The sequence below is a fragment of the Microcebus murinus genome, chromosome 12 (assembly GCF_040939455.1).
Source record: "Microcebus murinus isolate Inina chromosome 12, M.murinus_Inina_mat1.0, whole genome shotgun sequence".
NCBI lineage: Eukaryota > Metazoa > Chordata > Mammalia > Primates > Cheirogaleidae > Microcebus > Microcebus murinus.
Genome location: NC_134115.1, coordinates 19,422,892 through 19,440,745, shown reverse-complemented (window position 1 = coordinate 19,440,745; position 17,854 = coordinate 19,422,892). Strand labels below are relative to the sequence as shown.

General features: G+C 36.0%; 1 protein-coding gene across 11 annotated transcripts in view; it reads left to right on the top strand.

Moving 5' to 3' along the window:
* TLE4 (TLE family member 4, transcriptional corepressor) overlaps positions 1-17,854 on the top strand; it is a 148,467-nt gene that overhangs the window by 66,754 nt on the left and 63,859 nt on the right. For 6 of the 11 annotated variants that reach the window (XM_012749746.2, XM_012749743.2, XM_012749739.2 and 3 more), the window contains 2 exons: positions 10,420-10,624; positions 11,921-11,937. In XM_012749746.2, the coding sequence (XP_012605200.1) occupies positions 10,420-10,624; positions 11,921-11,937 (222 nt within the window). The remainder of the gene's footprint in view (positions 1-10,419; positions 10,625-11,920; positions 11,938-17,854) is intronic. The other 5 variants (XM_012749747.2, XM_012749744.2, XM_012749740.2 and 2 more) reach the window with 1 other exon arrangement.

The following is a 17,854-nucleotide window of genomic DNA, read 5'->3' as shown; positions in this document are numbered from 1 at the left end:
GGTGCTCTCATTTGCATCCTGCAGGTCTCAATTCATAGGTCACCTGCTCAGAGGACCTGCCTCCTTTTATTCATATGAATGAATAATTGCTTACTTCTTATGGTATAATCTCCCCAGTTGAGAAAGAGTCCTGATGGGGCAGCAGGGTGCATTACTGCACCCTCTGGATGGGTGATGGGGTTTGTGCTCCATTTCTTGGTGCTTTAATGCTGGCTCCCACTGACTCTCACCTTTGACCCTACACATGAGGGTGTTGGCCTGCATTAGTGTTCTTCAAATTGCAGCTTACAGACTCATGAGTATACAGTAAAAGCAATTCAGTAGGTCATAGTCCACTTTTTTTTTTTATTAAAAAAAAGATATAGAAGAGAATAGAAAATATTAGAGTGTTTTTGCACACAGTAGTGTTTGGTATTGTATATTAAGTTTTTTTCATTTACATGTACATTATGCATATACTCAAATGCATGCACACACATGTACAGCACATACTACATAAGGTATAGTCAAAGTGTTGGAAAGCAACTCATGTAGATGACATGTGAAGTTCATTCCACCTCTAAAGTTCTAAGATCAAATGCAGGGTTACTGAAGAACCTAAAGTAGATAGGCTTTTTAAATGCATTACTTTTTTTTTTTATTTTAGAGGCTGGGTCTTGTTACGTTGCCCAGGCTGGAGTGCAGTGGCTATTTACAGGTATGATCATAGTGCATTCACTACAGCCTCAAACTCCTGGGCTTAAGCAATCCACTTGCCTCAGCCTCCCAAGTAGCTGGAAGTATAGGCTTGTTCCACCCTGCTCAGAGCAGCTTTTTAAAAGTACTCAGAAGTAACTAAAGAAAGATTTTTTAATCATGCCCCCTTACCTTGGTGCCTTTAATGACTCAAACTCACAACATAGAATCATTGGTGTAAGATGTATAAAGTCTTTAAAAATTTTCCTTATGTAACTTAAATAAGCCTACAGGAAATTGTATTTTCATTATTAACCCTTTGCACTCAGATGTCTCGTGTGACTCGACATGGTTAGCAAAAATTACAGAGATTAAAATTACTCTTTGAATGTATCAATAATTTGAAACATAAAAAAAATCCAAATAAATAAGTTTGTATGAAAAGAAACTCCAGTTTTTTATTCTACTGCCACGCTTTGTAAAATCTGGGGTATTTAAAAAATTAAATCCCAAACAGCATAAAGGAATCAAGAAAAAAGCAAGTGGGTGCAAAGGGTTAATTTACTTAGAAGTACCTTTTCTAGTAAACTTTAGACCAGTTCAGATAAAATGCTAACAGGATCACTACTGGGAAGGTTAATAAATTAGTTTTTTTTCCCCTTCTTTCTTATTATTTCATGTGTTAAACTGCAAATTAGGACATTGGAACCCTTGGCACAGGTCTCATGAGATTTGCTTGCTTTGCTAGTTAACTTGCTTTCCCCAGTACAGAGATCTTGAGGACTACAGAAATATGTGGATTGTTTAGCTTGAGAAAATCCTTTCAGTGATAATCTTTCTTTGGTTGCTACAAATGCAGCTTTCCCCTGTCATAAGTCATCAGGAATGAGTTACAGATAAGCTTAGCTTGAAAAATTTCTTTCTTTGTTCTTTTTATTCTTGTTTCTTTCCATGTACTCACTTAACCTTTAGCTTCTGCTGGAGATATTTATTAAAAGAAGAAATCCAAGAACTCCTATGTTTTGGCAAGATGGGCACATCTTCTTTTACCTGCTCCTATAACTACAGGGAAGTCAAAGGAATAGTAAAAAAGTGTATACTCATCACCTAGATTTACCAATTAACATTTTGTTATGCTTGCTGTCTATGTATACTTGCATACAAATACACATGTATTGTGAATGTACTGAACTGTCTGAAAGTAAGAGGAAGTCATGATATTTCACCCCTTAATATTTCAGTATGCATCATCTATCACCAAGGGCATCTTCCTGTGTAAGCACAATACTATGAACACATCTCTGTATCCAGTGGTACAGTTCATAATCATATTTCTCCAGTTGTCCACAAAATGTCCTTGATAGCACTTTTTGCTTTGTAGCATTTCTCCTCCAATACAGGATTCATATTCAAAAATTGCCTTTGTTATCATTTTTCTTATATTCTTTACTCTTCTTTAATCTACAGCAGTCCCCAAACCATTTTGCTTTATGGTGTTGGCATTTTGAGGATTCCTGGCCAGTTTTGTAGAAGATTACATAATCTGGATTTGTCTGATTGTTTTATTGGTTTCTCAAGTTTAGATTCAGGTTAAGTATTTTTAGCAGGAATACTATCTAGGTGATGTAGTGTTTCCAATCTAATCACATTATTGATGAAGCTAGGTAATCTCTGGGACAATACTTTGACACTGTGAACAGCCTATTCCCCACAGCAACTATTCACCCAGTGGTTTTAGCATGTACTGATGAGTCTGTCTTGGATCAGTTGATACATTTTGGAGTGGTGAAGTGGTAAATTTTAAATTATTTCTTTCCTTTTAAATTGATATTCTGTAAAGAGCTTTTCCTGTCTTTTACTCCCTCTTTCTGTCTGTCTCTGTATGAGAATGTGGACTTCTGATATCTCTTCCTAATTGCAGCCACCATTTATTGAATCATGTTATATGCCAGGGGTCCTCAAACTTTTTAAACAGGGGGGGCCAGTTCACTATCCCTCAGACCATTGGAGGGCCGGACTATAGTTTAAAAAAAAACTATGAACAGATTCCTATGCACACTGCACATATCTTATTTTGAAGTAAAAAAAAAAGGGCAAAAACACCCGCATGTGGCCCACAGGCCATATTTTGAGGACGCCTGTTATATGCCAAACACTGTGCTAAGGATTTTTTATGCACAATGTCATATAACCTTGGGAGGTAAATTTTATAACTGTTTTCACTTTTCACACGAAGGAAGGGAGGCTCAGAAATGTTAAGTGACTGGCTCTTGCTCCTATAGATGGTAAAGATTCTAGCTCAGTGGCTCTGATGTCATTTCATTGTGATGCTTCCTGAATGTCACCCAGCATCTCATTTTGCAGACTCAGACCAACCCACAGAGAGCCAGGCCAGCGGTAGTGTTTATACAAAACAGTGCCTTCACATGCTAAGGGATGTGAAGTGGATACCCGCCAGGTCCTGGGCCCTCTCCTGTGCTTGCTGTTCCATTTTAGAGTCTGTTGCCTCTTCTTTCCTGGCTCCTCTCAAGGTCTGCTAGATCCTCTCTTACTGCTCTCTTAGAATGATGTCTCCTGGTTGGGTCAAGGCACACATGCTCAGTTCACACAGTCTAGCTAGTCGGTGAAAGGGTAGGTTGTATACTTGGGAGCCAGCTGGCCCTGGCCTGTGAGCCGTTCTCTAGTCCTTGGCTCCAGAATGCTCCATAGTTCCACCTGTTTTCTTGGGGTACCAAGAACTCTACTCCTGGGAACTTTTAAAAATGTGTTATAATTTACTATAGTCATTCTTTATGATACTGAAATTATCTTAAGTTTTGCTACTTGGATCCCTTTCAAGTTGGCTCATTGTCCTTTTGGCACTACCCATTAGTTTAGGTAACTTTCTTGCTTTCTAGCACTAGATGGAGCAGGTTCACCTTGCAGTTTGTTTTTTTTTTTTTTTTTTTTTAGAGACCAAGATAAGGGCACTAAGTGTGCTCATTGATATTGGGATGTTACTGCTTCTAAGGAAGATGCATGTTTTTTGAGGATTCTTGTTCTGTTGAGAACACAATAGAGTTGGGAGGAGGTCATAAACAAGAAAACTTCTGCCTGGCTTTAAATTAGAGATGCCCAGAATTCCTAGGGACATGTGGGGCCGCAGCTGTACCCTCACCAGCTCCTGCTCAGTCATTGATCAGTCAGTCCCTGGTCAACAAGCAGTTGGGGACTCTCAATTAAAAAGAATTCCTCTTTTTGCTGACAGACAACATTTCAAAAGATATTTCCTATGAACTCGATTTTCTAGTCATCTTTTTCTGCCCTTTGTGCCAAACTTAAAACTGCAAGGAAATAATTCTTTGTTACAGAAAATCCAGTAAAAAAGCCATTAAGAGAATTGAAGCTGTGTCTGCCACCTCATTGCCGTATATTTTCAAACATAATTGCTATTTTTCAGAATTAAATTAATTAATGGAGCATTTGCCTAAGTTTAAAGTTCACTCCATTTTAATGTTTACTTTCTTGAATGGCTCATCAAGGGAACAGAAGGAAGAAATAGTTTATTTTGTAGTGTGGTTTGACATGAGAGGGATTTTTTTGTTTGTTTGTTTTTGTTTTTTCAATGAAATAAGGCACCAGAAAAATAATAATAACCTAGGAAGGTCATTGAGAAGAATTTTCCCCAACACATATTTTTCTCATTAAGTTTTTCTCAGTTATGGTTATATAAAGTACATTTACTTTAGTGTTTAATTGGTGCTACAGTCTGTGCCCTCTTAATTGATTATTTGTCTTGATTGTTCTTTCTGTGTTTTCTTTTCCCCATCTAAAGTCAATATTTTTTAACCTGCTAGTTTGTAGTTATCTATAGTGGTGATTTATCTTAAATTGTTTTAGTAACAAATCTGTGTTGAACTATGTACTCTGAATATACATTTCCCTTCCTTTAGTCTTTAAAAAGCAAGAGGTTTTATGTTTCTTAGTGTGACTGTAAGATAAAGTAGTAAACCTTTGCAGGTTAATTGCTCTATAATTCACACAGATAGGGCAGAGTTCAGAGGACCATGTTAACCTATTGGGAAACACCAGCAAGCCTTCGCCCTATTGTAAGGCAGTCCTTTAGATTATGCTACTCTGAGCACCTTGAATAATATCTAGAGAAACCTTACACCTTTTCTAGGGAGTCTGCTTTGAGTTTTCCTCTGTTAATAAAAAGACTTGATAGAAATAATTTTTTAAAGGAATTTTTTAATGTTATTTGAAATTGATAAATTTAAGCTTTTTTTTAATGGAGAAAAGGGTGAAGTTCACCTTAGCCATTAGTGACTTACTGCTTTTGTTTAAAGATGATCTCTCATATGTTTTAATGACTAATCATTATCAGTTATAAGTACATCTGCCACTCAAGTTCTAGGATAGTTCCTAAGGTGGAAACTTGCAAGGAAGCTTAAAAATATAAAAAGTGGTCTGATTTATTAATGTAAATGTTTTAAAAACCCACTATAGTATTTCAGTATATCTGTCTTACATTTTTATCTTATGCCTTTTGGGGAATTATTTAATCTCATTTTATCTTATAGTTTTGTTTTTAAAAACACTTGATAAAAATTGCTTTTTTTTAAAGGATCTCCAACTGAGTATGCTTTTTCTGTTTGATATTTTATATTTATATATATATATATATACACACACACACACAATGGATGACTTATAAAAATGAGTTTATGGTAGCCCCCTCTCATTTTCTTACTTCCTAAATTCAAGGCATATTCTATTAAATAATGTGCTTACAGTTTGGTTATTGCCAATCATAAGATTTTTGAGAGGAGTTGATAATTTTGATATACCAAATGAAAAATTAAAACCTCTCTAAATGCAGTGTGGTATCCTGGTTTGAATTCTGGAACAGAAAGATGGCGTTAGTGGAAAACTAGAGAAATCTGAATAAAGTCTCTAGTTTGGTTGATAGTAATATACTGATGTTATTTTTTGATTTTGATAAATTCTGTGGTTATGTAAAATGTTAACATTAGTGGAAGACAGGTAACGAATATATGGGAACTCTCTTTAAATGTAGTAGAAACTTACCTCACCAAAAGCTTTAAAATATATCCATATGGACACATGATGAGAGTTTGAGTTCATTAGTTTAGAAAAAGTTTAGTGGTAGTTATATTTAAGCCCATTTATAAATCATAATATTAGAAATTAAAAAGTTAAAAGATGAACAATAAAAATAAATGTGTGCTTTTTATATGGGGGTACCAAGCTCTGTTTGATCACTAGGATATCAATCCTTATTTTAGATTATTGCTGCTTATTTAAAGTATCCAAATGAAGGATTATAGTATAAGCAGGTTATGTTTTTATTTCTTCTGGTTTCATTTTAAATTCTGAAGATTGAAATATCATCTGAAAGAAAATAGAGCCAAACTTCATCAGTTTATAAAATTGGTGCTGATAATAGTTTGAATAGCTACTAAATGCAAAAAATATCTAGGCATTGTGGGAAATTTAAAAGAAAGAGCTCTAATTAGAGGATTATGGCATAATATAGTGTGTGTGTGTATGTATGTGTGTGTATGGAAAAAAGTCTTTTATTGGCTTGGGTTGTTAAGTGTCATATAAATGGTATTGGACTCAAGTGCTGTCGGAATTTAAGAGGCAGTGGTGGAGATTACTTTGAGCCAGGGTCATTAGGGATGTCTTCACACAGAAGGTAGGCAGGAGTTTAGCACAAAAGGATGAGTAGAATTTAAACATGTAGAGACAAATGAGAGAAGACTCTGTGTATGCATGTTGATTATTAGTAAAGCTGAGCTCTAGGTGTTTAGATGCCTTACTAAATAAACGGTGTTACGGGCAAAGAGTTCCCTGGGTGGTGTTATACAGTAGGGTGCAAAGTGAGGCTGATGTTAGTTTATGGAAGATCTTGATAAGAAATTTGAACTTATAGATAAAAAGGGTCTGTTGTTTTTGGAACCAAGGCCTAATTGTCAAAAGAGGCTTTTTATTGTCATTAGTATCAGAATTTTTAATTGAATCTCCTCAGTACTGTGTGGGGAACTGAGCTAGGTGCCAAGGGTACAAAGGGTTCTGAGGCCGGTGTCTTCTCTCCAGAGTCTCACAATTTCAGGTAAGTCAGGATCTTCTTATTTGTAAAAAGTTGAATAACAATACCTTTATGAAACAACATAGGCCAACCAATAATAGTTGTATAAGATAGTAGACACTTGGGATGTTTGAAAAAGCATTTAGAGAACAGGTGAAAATGGATGAGTACAACTTAGATGAGCAGTGAGGAAGGAGGTTGTTCTAAAAGGCACAGAATGACATGAATTTAGAAAAATTGCCAGTGGTTAAGAAGCATGGATTTGCTGGAACCGAAATGAGCTAATCGAGACTTAGAGTAATTAGTATATGGGGTGATAAGAGTCTGACTAGTAGGTTGGCAGTAGAAACATAAGGAATTATTTGAGAATTAACAGGACTCAGTGATTATGGATGTAGGAGCATAGAAGAAAAATTGATGGTGACCAATAACTGGAGCCAGTAGAAGTTGCTTATGTGTTTTGTGCTGACATTTTTGTTTCCAGGTACTGCTGACTGCCAAGTAGAATTGTCTGGCAGGAAGTTAGAGCAGGGGTACAGAAGCTTGGGAGACAGATGTGGGAGTCATTTGCTTAAAGGTAGGTAAGGCTAGAGAGGAGCAGAGGAGCAAAAGGAGAAAAAGCCAAGAAAAAATATAAGTGGAACATTCAGAGAGCTAAATAGAAGATGGCCATAGTGATCATTTTAGAGTTGTTGGAGCAGGTAGAAGAGAGTTTTAACAAGGAGGACATGTTGTCTGTGGCTGCAGCTATGTTAGATAAAAAGGTAACTGAAATCTTGAGTCAGTCTTGTCTGAATGGTCCTCAGTTTTAAGAGAATGGTGGCCTGGAGTCCAGATGGCAGAGTGTAAGGAGTGAGAGAATGAGTGAGTGAGTTTGTATTAAGAGTGTGCATGTGTGTAGGTGTGTGCTTAGAGGTGGGTGTTGTTGAAAGTGGAAGCAGCAGATACACCCTAGTTATAGAGAAGATTGGCTGTGCAAATACAGGGATATATATAAACAAGGTAGTAGAAAAGAGGGCAAAAGAAATTTATTTTAATTAAATTTAACAGGCATTTATCAAGTGCTGATATGTGTAAGGCACTATGTGGGGGCAGTGGAGGACACACAAAGTGATTAAAATATAGTGGGATTTTTATACCCCCAAAAAGGTACTGCTTCAAGTTCTTTTGACTTTAGATGGGCAATTCATCTTAAACAAAATGTTAAGAGACTCTGGTGTTAAGCTCAGAACAACAAAATCAATGACAGACAACAACTGAAGAAGAGGGAGAGGTTGGAGAATTGAAGGAGCAATGAAACAAAGAATGAAAGAAAAGATGATGCCTATGCAGGTGGGAGGAGTTGGCCTTCAGAAGGAAAAGGACCCTTCTTCTGAGATGGGCTTAAGGAGGAGGAGGAGATAAGGTCCTTTTATAGCTGTTTTGAGATAAAATAGAAGCAAATGAGGATCCCAGGAAGTGTTTACTTACAAACATTATGTGCAACAGACAGACGAGGAATAAATATATTTTCTGCCTTTGAAAAGTTCCTTGTCTAATGGAAAAGTAAAGCAGTTAGTGCTTATTTTTTATTTTGTAAGAGAAAAAGAATAAAAGTGAAACACTTGGATCATTGAAGATACTGATTTTTGGCTGAGGATTTTTTAATGTCTAATGAAATAGATATATTTTTTAATTTATCAAGATGATGTGTGAATGTTTCAGTGCCTACGGTTAGCTAGGATTTATCAAATGTAGACTCACAGAGCTAAGAGTCAAGGAAAGAAGATGAGAGACATTTATGCAGGTTCTTAAGAATTGCTTACCCATTGAACTCTTACCTGAGGTAGGAAATGGCTATGTGTGCAAACTGTGCATGTGAAATATTAGGGGAATTTAGAGGAGAAAGAGAATCGGAACAGTTTTCTGTTTAGTTGAACAAGATTTTGAAATGAATTTGCCTTATATTTACCTAAAGTCCCTGTTTTGTCTTATTCATAGACATTTTCTATAATATATTTAGAAAAAATAATTGTGTGCTCATATTTTTTGATCACAACTAATTCACAGTATGTAAAGAATTATGAACATGATTTTGGCCACTTAACTGAAAAACAACCTTACTTAAAAACTACCCAGTTAGGAAAAGTTTTGATAGAACTGGGAGGGTAGGGCCTGGTTGGTGAAATATCTGGATACTACACCCATTTTCCATTTTACGTATGTAAACTTCTTTCACAGTGTTTGTACTTTATCGACTATATTTTAACTACATGTAGCCAGGAAATAGGAGAAAATAGCTATAATTATATTAATACTATACTTTGACTTTTACAATCAAACACAATAAGACATGTAGAAGAGGAAGAAAAATGTAATTTGGAGAGGAGAAAAAAGTTCACTCTTTTTCTTTGAAGTATTTAAAAACTCATTTTAGGATCCTTCTTACTAGAATAATTTCTTTTTTATTTCATTTTGTTTTCTTTTTTTTTTTAAGCTGTATTGTGAAATCCTGCTTGGAAAGAAAATTATGAAAGGGACTACTTGGTCCTAGGTTAGGCCTGAAAAGTGATTGATTTAAAGGCGGCAACTAAAATTCAGTCACTACAAAAGTTAGTCTGGGAATTACTCCGTACTTGTTTTCGTGGACTGTTTGTAAGCAGGGTTTGAGTTGAAGGGATTCCTGTTGAGGAATAATCTGACTTCCCATCCTCCCATCGCCACCTTCTCCCCTCTTCCCACTCTGAAGAGACAACAAGGCCTGCCCGCAGCGGTTCCTGTAGCAGAGCTTGATGCAGCCTCGGCTGAGGTCAAGCACTCCCATTCCAGCCTCTTGAGGGCTTTCTCTCTCTATGTGTTGCCAGTGTACTGGTAAAAATGACTTTAAACTCTTGTCAGTGCAGTTACTGGTGCATGCATCACAGTCCCACTCAAATAAACCTGTCACAACACAGAGTCGGCCGCTAGAGAAGAGTACAAGGGCAGGCCTCTAGCTTTTCATTCAAGCATCACTAAACGTGCACAGAGTGCCCAATTATTTCAGCATTATTGAGCAAGCCTACAGGAGGACCCAAGCCTTGCTACATTAGATTTTCTTTAGTAATTTGCTCAAGTACCGCTGAGGACACTTAAAGGGCTTAAAACGGTGGCTGCAACCAGTTTCCTTTTCTGGGTTGTTAATTCAGGTTTTCTCTTTCAAATTAACTCCCACTGCATGCTGTGCAGCGGTTCTGGGAGAACTGTTTAACACTAATTTTCTCAATTTTCAGCTTTTTTTGTTCAACATAACTGCTTTAACAGTTATTCACATATATGTTTTGATTAGAAATGTATGATAGCGAGGCCTTATTTTATTTTTGAGATAAAAAAAGCTTTTTTGTGGCTTTGTTAAAGAAATCTGAATTTCAACTAAATTACTTAGATAATTTCATTATTTAAAAATTAAGTTGTAGTGCATATTGCAAAGCCCCCAAATCTAAGTAAGAAAGGTAGCATTTATTGACAGTATTTCTCCTTTCCTCCCTACCCTTCTTTAAAAACATATATGTTAAGGATATATTTTTCTTTATGGATGCTGGATTTTTTTATTATCTATTTGAGCTTCTTTTGGTGGGAGGCATGGGGTATACATATAGGGGACAAATTCAATATCTGTGTCTAATTTTTCACAGCAGCAACAACTCCAGGCCCAGCATTTATCACATGGACATGGTCTGCCGGTGCCTCTGACTCCACACCCTTCGGGGCTTCAGCCCCCTGCCATTCCACCCATTGGTAGTAGTGCCGGGCTTCTGGCCCTCTCCAGTGCCCTGGGAGGTCAGTCCCACCTTCCAATTAAAGATGAGAAGAAGCACCATGACAATGATCATCAAAGAGGTGAGTGATCCTCTTGGGATGTCAATCTGAGATTGTCTGCCTGCTTGCTGATGGTTGGTCTTGGATGCCATTGTTTATTGTCTCTGAATTTAATTTTACCAGTGACTAAACAAAGGATTTCCACTGGAAGGTAAATTAATTATTGGAAGCAATCATTTGCCAAATGATACCATAGTGGTTGGCAAGAGTTAATGCACTCTCCAGAGGCAAGGGGGCCTATTTCCTGGGTATTGCCTTTGATTCTTTGTTCCCTCCTGTGTTCCCCAAGTCTAAATCAGTAACAAAATCCCATAGTGCTCTGTGTTTGAAATAGTGTGTTGCATGAATAGCTAATTTTGACTGAATTTATTTTAGAGAAAGATTTACTGATAAAGGCTCACTTGATATGTGGCCAACTCTATTGTTATTTATAAATCAGATGAGCCTATACAAGGCACTAAAAATCTCACAGGTAAAAAAGCAATTTCAATAGTCTTAGTAATTGAGAAGGTACAGACCAAATTAATGAAATCTATTGGTTTAACTACTTCTTTCACCCAGTATGTTTAGAAGCATGAAATTAACTAATTTCTTCCTATAAGACCAGCACAATTGTTTATGCAGTTAATTGATTTAAAGGCCAGTTGTGCTTTTTCTAGGTTGGTTTTCTTCCCCTACTAAGGTAGATGATAGTGCAGAGACATTCTGAAATGACTGTATGTTTGTATGGTGCTTACTAATCATTTTTATTAGTTAATAACAGAAAAGCAAATGAAGACATTTCTCCCAGCACTCATTCCTTTGTGGGAATTTACTTAGCACATGGATGGTTCATTGGTTTGAGGGTGTGGCTCATAATTAAAAGCTCATATCTATTCCTGTTTCAGTGTCATTACTATGAATTATAATCTTGGGTCAATGATTTTTATCACATAAGCATAAATTTCCCATCTGTAATGGGAAATTAGAGAAAGACTGTAGTATTTGTCATCCATTTATCTTAATGCAGTGGTACAGAGTTAATGTATGATTATAAACACTTTTATAAGTGGGAAAAGTCTGTAAGGAGCATAAAAATTATGAATGTCCAGCTTTGATTCTTCTGAAATTGTGTCAAAGATAGACTGGTGCTTTTGTGAATCTGATAGAGTTGTATTAATAATTAACTTTATAGCAAAGGTAACATCTGTGCAATTTATTATTTAGCAGAGATTAAGTTTGATAAATATATAATTTTGTGTAAACTAACTGGTACTTTTCTTTTTTTCTTCTTCCCACCACTTTAATCTGCTTATGTTGCTGCTGTTTTGCCTATAGACAGAGACTCCATCAAGGTAGGAATCAAAATGAACAGAAATGGATTAAAAGGGTTATATAAATGATTTGAATAAATCAAGTAATGGAGTCTTTGAGATTTAGAGAATGATTTTGTGGGCTTTAATAAATAGTGGTTAACTGCATTTTTTTTTATTACTTTTAGATCTTTTGGTTGAGATTTTGGGAAATATGGTCCCATTTCTCTATCAGAATCAGATTTGTAGAGCAAGGTGGCATTATAAGATCTGGCTTCCATTGCTCAATTATTATGTCTTACCATGTGGAAAAGAATAACTGCTTTTCTTCACTTAGGCTTTGCCTGTAAGATAATAATGAAATTAAGTAAATCAATTGGTTTATAAGGAAATGCATTAATTTCATATTTGGGGAAACAGTTCCATCCTGCAAAACTCTATCATAAACATTTAAGTGCATATTTCTTCACCAGAAAGAATTTTTTTTTTAATTAACATATTAGTTTCCAGTATAGCAAGTTAATTCTCTTTAGGCTTTACATCTGTCTGTCTTATCTGCCCTCTGTGTATCTTTATAGACAAGTTGTAGGGAAGGAGGAAAAGTATTGAGGGCCTAATAATTTGGATATATTTTTGTAACACCAGGGTGGAATATGCTAAGGATACCTGAGTTTAGTTAGTAAGCAAACAAGAAAAACTGGCTGCCATGGCAGAGAATGAATAAAATATGAAAATTACTGTGATCACTTTTGAGCCAGGCACAATGTAAATATGCTATTGTGTTATTCATAATCATAATACATATACCATTGTATTACTTATTGATTAGAAGGAAAGGACAGTTCTCAAGCATTGGCCAAAGTACAGGTGCTGTCAGTTCTCTTATTATTGTATTTTACAACAATTGAATGTTTCAGATCGTAGGTAGTTACTTTTCTTGCAGTTTTTAATGAAGCTATGTATATATGAAGACTAAAATCTTCCCCTGAAACCACCTGTGCTATAACTTTGAATGTCTTTTTACTCCTTGTCCTTTCATAATACAATAAAAGAGAATTGGGATTTTTTTCCCCAATGCCCATAAATATGGAAAAGAAAAATTGAATACATCTATTTTACCTTTAAAGAATCTTTGTAATTTGAAAGGGCATTTGCACTTCCACATAAATGTCAACATTTACAATTGGAACTGCACACATTGAATTATTTAATTATGCACTTAGAATTTTGTATGTTATATAATACGCATATCAATACCTAGATTAGAAAGCATTCTTGATCAGAGTATAGTAAGTATTTCACAATGTGTACTTAGGAAGTAGTAAGTAAATGCAGTGACCAACATTAACTGATAGCAGCTCTAGGAAAGCCTGTCTAGGTATTCTGAGGTCATAAGATAAACATTCCCTGCCTCCATATTATGAATACATACCTTTAGGCAGCCCCGTGAACTAAACAAAAGGCTCCTCTCATGCCCTACTCCCAGAAGATTGTGACTATTTATACCTCAGTGCACACTTTTGTGTCAATTACATTTTTTTTATTCCCTCACCCAAGAGTAGGGTATATTTTGAAATCATCTATAACTATTCAGGGTGAACTGGAAGTGAGTATCTGTATAGCCAGAAGCCAGGGGAAAAACAAAGAAGAATTAGAGGCAGATGATTTTGCCTTGATTTATTATGGATTGGTAGGCTATAATTAGATGTTTTTGTTGGGTACCATTCTCAGATTTGAAGTTGCTTTGTGGCAGGTCTGGGGCTGTCCTATAGCTTTGCACGGTGAAATAGTTTGCTAATTTTTCTAAATGTTCTGTGATACTCAGAGAAATAGTTGCTTGTTCCATCGATCGTCCTCTCGTAAGTGGTTCCTGGTTAAGAGGGGCTTTTTATGATTGTCTGCTGTGTGACTCTGGATGGTTTTTATCAGTCATAGTGTGCCAGTTGCCTGCAGCTGGAGTCAGGCTTGTATGAAATAATTTATTCATGCAAGATAATGCTCCCTAACATTTAACAGGTAATGAACGTGACATAAATTTCCTTCTTGCTTTTAATTTTTCCCTTTCCTCTTCTAATGTGCAAACAGGCAGCTCTGGTACTCTAAATAATAAGTAATTTTTGGCCATCTGTCAAAAGGAAATTTCAATACAAATTTAAATTAATGGTGCCTGAAATTTTTTATAGCTCCTCTAAAAGCCTCTAATGTGCAGAAAATTCTGAATCTGCTGGTAGTAATTAGTGTTGCATGTAATGAGGATGTGGGCAATGTTATACAGCCCCAGTGTAACATTTTGATATGGTAGCAAAATTTTGATTTATACAAGGTTGTGGATGGGTTTAATTGTGAGAGACACTTTAAAATGTTTTCTTGACGTTACAGATTATTAAACAGGGCAGATTTCAGAATAGCTTATAAAATATAAATTTAAACTTACTGTAAAGATTCAGGTAATTAAGGTGCTTTACCTTTAGATGCCAAGTAAAATGAAAGAAATTCACTTGTTAAAGTGTCAAGCCTTTTTCTTCTTTTTTCTTTCTCTTCCTGGATGGTGTGGCCACTAAATCACATGGTATTGGCTTTATTGATCTTGTTTTCTATAGCTCCTGTAGCTGAGTTGATTCCTAAGCCTGTTATTTGTAGACTTGTATCTGAAGTTTTTCAACAAGGGTGGAGAATATAAATATGGATCTAAAGGAGAAAGCACTGTAGGAGCCCAAGAATCCATTTTCTTGATTATGAGAAACTAGAACAGTGTGTATTGTAGGGCTGTTGAAGTAAGGGGCCAGGATACCTGCAGCTATTCTTGCTTGTCACTTGGCTGTCCAGTGACTCCATGTGCCCACCACTAAGTCTCACATTTGAGGCTTGAAAACAGCAAGAAACCCAGCCCATGATCTGCTCTCACCCTAATGGCAAAGTAGAAAAGCCCAAAGTTAGCTTTCCAAAAGGCCCCCCAGATGAGGTTCTTCCTTCTGTTTCCTCGGTGGGGGGCTTTCTCACCATCTTTCTGGAGTGTTTAGAACCATTTGTCTCATTCCTAGAAAAGGTGTAAGTAAAATCAAGGAAATGTTTTCTGAGATGATGGAACCTTCCACTGCTCATCCTTCCCACGTAGGGCCGAGCAGTAAAAGTGGATGGCCCTAAAGCAGTGGCAGAGAAGACATTGCTACTTGCTGCCAGGAGCTTCCCACTTGCTGTAGGTTCCAATTCATGAAGAGGAGTCAGTTGCCTTGCGTTATTAGGCTCCTCACATCACTCTGCAGTTTTTGTCTGAGTTACTGAAATGATGGTAATGACTCAGGCTATGAAGACCAGCTTTCCTTAAACTTGGTAGGAATCTGAGGTTGAGAAATTAGCCTAATTTACCACCCATCCCCAAATGTCTACATATTCCAGTATCATGTACCAAAAAAACAGGCACCAAAATCAAGACCAGCTTAAATATAAATAGCAAAATTCACTATTACCAGATACTGATTAGCTTCATGGGCCTCTCCTAAGTTGCAATCTGCATTCTTTATTACTTTAAGTGTCCTTTTTATGTATCTACATGGTCCTCCTGTGTTTTGTCCTGAGTGCAATAACGTTCTAAACTCATATCTTTGAGGGATTTGTCATTTTTCATCTGAAAAATATAGCAGAAGTACAACATTTTTCCCCTTTTAAGTGGTCGTGTTTTTATTTTTGTTATTCCATTGGAATGTCTTCCCCAAAGTGCTGTATCATCGAGTATCATCGTTTTTAGTGACTTGTGCCTTGCCAAATTGATCTCCAAAAACTCTGTACCAATTTAAAATGCCAAATGCAATGTTTGAGTATATTTCCACACAATCTAACAATATTGAACTTCATAGTTCTAATACTTTTTGCTAGTGTAATGAGGATGGATGGTGAGTTTTATTTAATTTACATATAATTTCAAGCTAAATGATTTTCTGTAGGTATATATGCTATATTTTTTTCTTTGTAAATTTGATTTTTGTCTAAAGGTTTTCCTATAATGATCTGTTCGTTATCTGTGTTTAAGGCAATGCCTTTTTATTCTTTCTTATCTATATATTTTGGTGTCCTGCGTAGATGACTAAAACATCATACATTGCTTTTCTCTTTTCTCTCCCAGTTATTCTATTGGCAATAAAGGTTTAGTTGTTTTTATGTTCACATTGAAATATATGATTCAGGCCAAGAAAGCACTTTTGCCTCATTAGTTGGGTGTTACAGTGAAAGTGGGTTTTTAGCCTGAATTAACAGAATGATTACTTCCTATTTGCCACCCTATTTGCCACTTCACTTTGCATGTTAAGACTTAATGGTCAGGGTTCTATTCCAGGGTTTTGTGTAGCCTGTGTGACTCCCCACCCCCCACCTGTTTTTCCTGTCTCAAAGGAATATTAGTCTGAAGGGAATGTGCCTTTAATACATTTACCCCTTTGGAATGTCCCATGTCTGAGAATAGCAGAGAAGACACCACTTGAGGAAGAAGGGGCCAGGAAGAGAGAGAAGAACCATATGGGCCAGGCAGTTTTGTTTTTCACCCTCCTGTAAATACCCTTTTAAATAGGAATGTTACCCTTTGGGAGAAAGCTTGGAGGGATAAATTTGCATTACTGCAGACTTTAGAAGCACACATTGTAAAAAGACAAAGGTATAAAATAAATAGAAGGCTAGATTAAAAAGGGAGGATTAGATGAAATCCATAAAACACTAAAAAGAGTGTCTAAGCAAACAGAACAATAGTGGATTTGTGTTATCTCATATTTTCCTTTCAGTCATTAGCAATCTGAGAAAATAAGCTAATTAATGGCAGTGACTTGGACACTCCAGTTTTATCCACCCTGACTTAGGGAAAAATAAGGTGGATCCTTAGTATCCACTCAATCCTACTGATATATTTTGAGCCAACTCCCACTGCATGTATAGCTCCTAATTTGGATTTTTACATATGAAGATAGGTGTTGTTATGCTTACCTTTATTTCACACCTAAGGAAAGGTTTAGAGGTGTGAAGGCCCTGTCAAAGGGTACAAAGCTAGTGCTATCCTCAATGGAAGGCTCTTTGGGTGACCCAGTTTCATTCTTTGTTATTAAAAATTTGAGCCATACTACAAAGTATGAAGAATAGTACAAAGAACCCCCATACACACAACAACTAGGTACAGAAGTTACGAATATCTAGCCACATTTTTATCTGTTCCTTTTTTCTTTGCTGAATTATTTTAAAGCAATTCCCAGATAGCATGCATTTTGTTCTTACATACTTCAATATGTAAGATGGCCACATTTCTCTAAATAATGTGCTTTTTTTTTTAGATAACCATAATATTTTTAATCATTTAATAAAAATAGTTCTTTGATAGCTTCTAATACCCAGTCTATAATCAAACTTCTTTGATTATTTTAAATAGTTGATTTGCTTGAAGTGGGATTTGAATAGGTTCCATTACAGTGCATTGTTATCTTTCTAAGGTTTCTGTTAATCTAAAAGAGTCTGCCTCACTTTTTAGAAATTTTGCTATGCGACTGCCTAACTCCACTCTAATTCCCTTCTCACACTAATTCTTGATTTGTTCTCTTATACAGTTCCACAAAGATTAAAATTCTTACCTTCACGCAGCTAAGAATTTAGTGGGAAGAACTTTACTTTGTTGTGGCAGAGAGAATCAGGTATACAAACCAAAGGAAATAGATGTGCTTAATATATTTTTAAAATCATACTTTAAAAAGCCTGTCTTAAGCAATACTTATTTGGACAGTGGATTTGTATTTCAAATACATCATAATCTATGTTTAAGGTTTAAAGGATAGAAATACAACTCTATTGATAATCAGCATACATTTTTAGGTACTTTACTCCTCTGGTTATTGGTAAAATTTACTGCTCATCACCAACATGTACATGTAAACCTAGACTTCATTCTTCTATCCCATTCTCCCATCATAAGAAAAAGACTTTCTGGTGT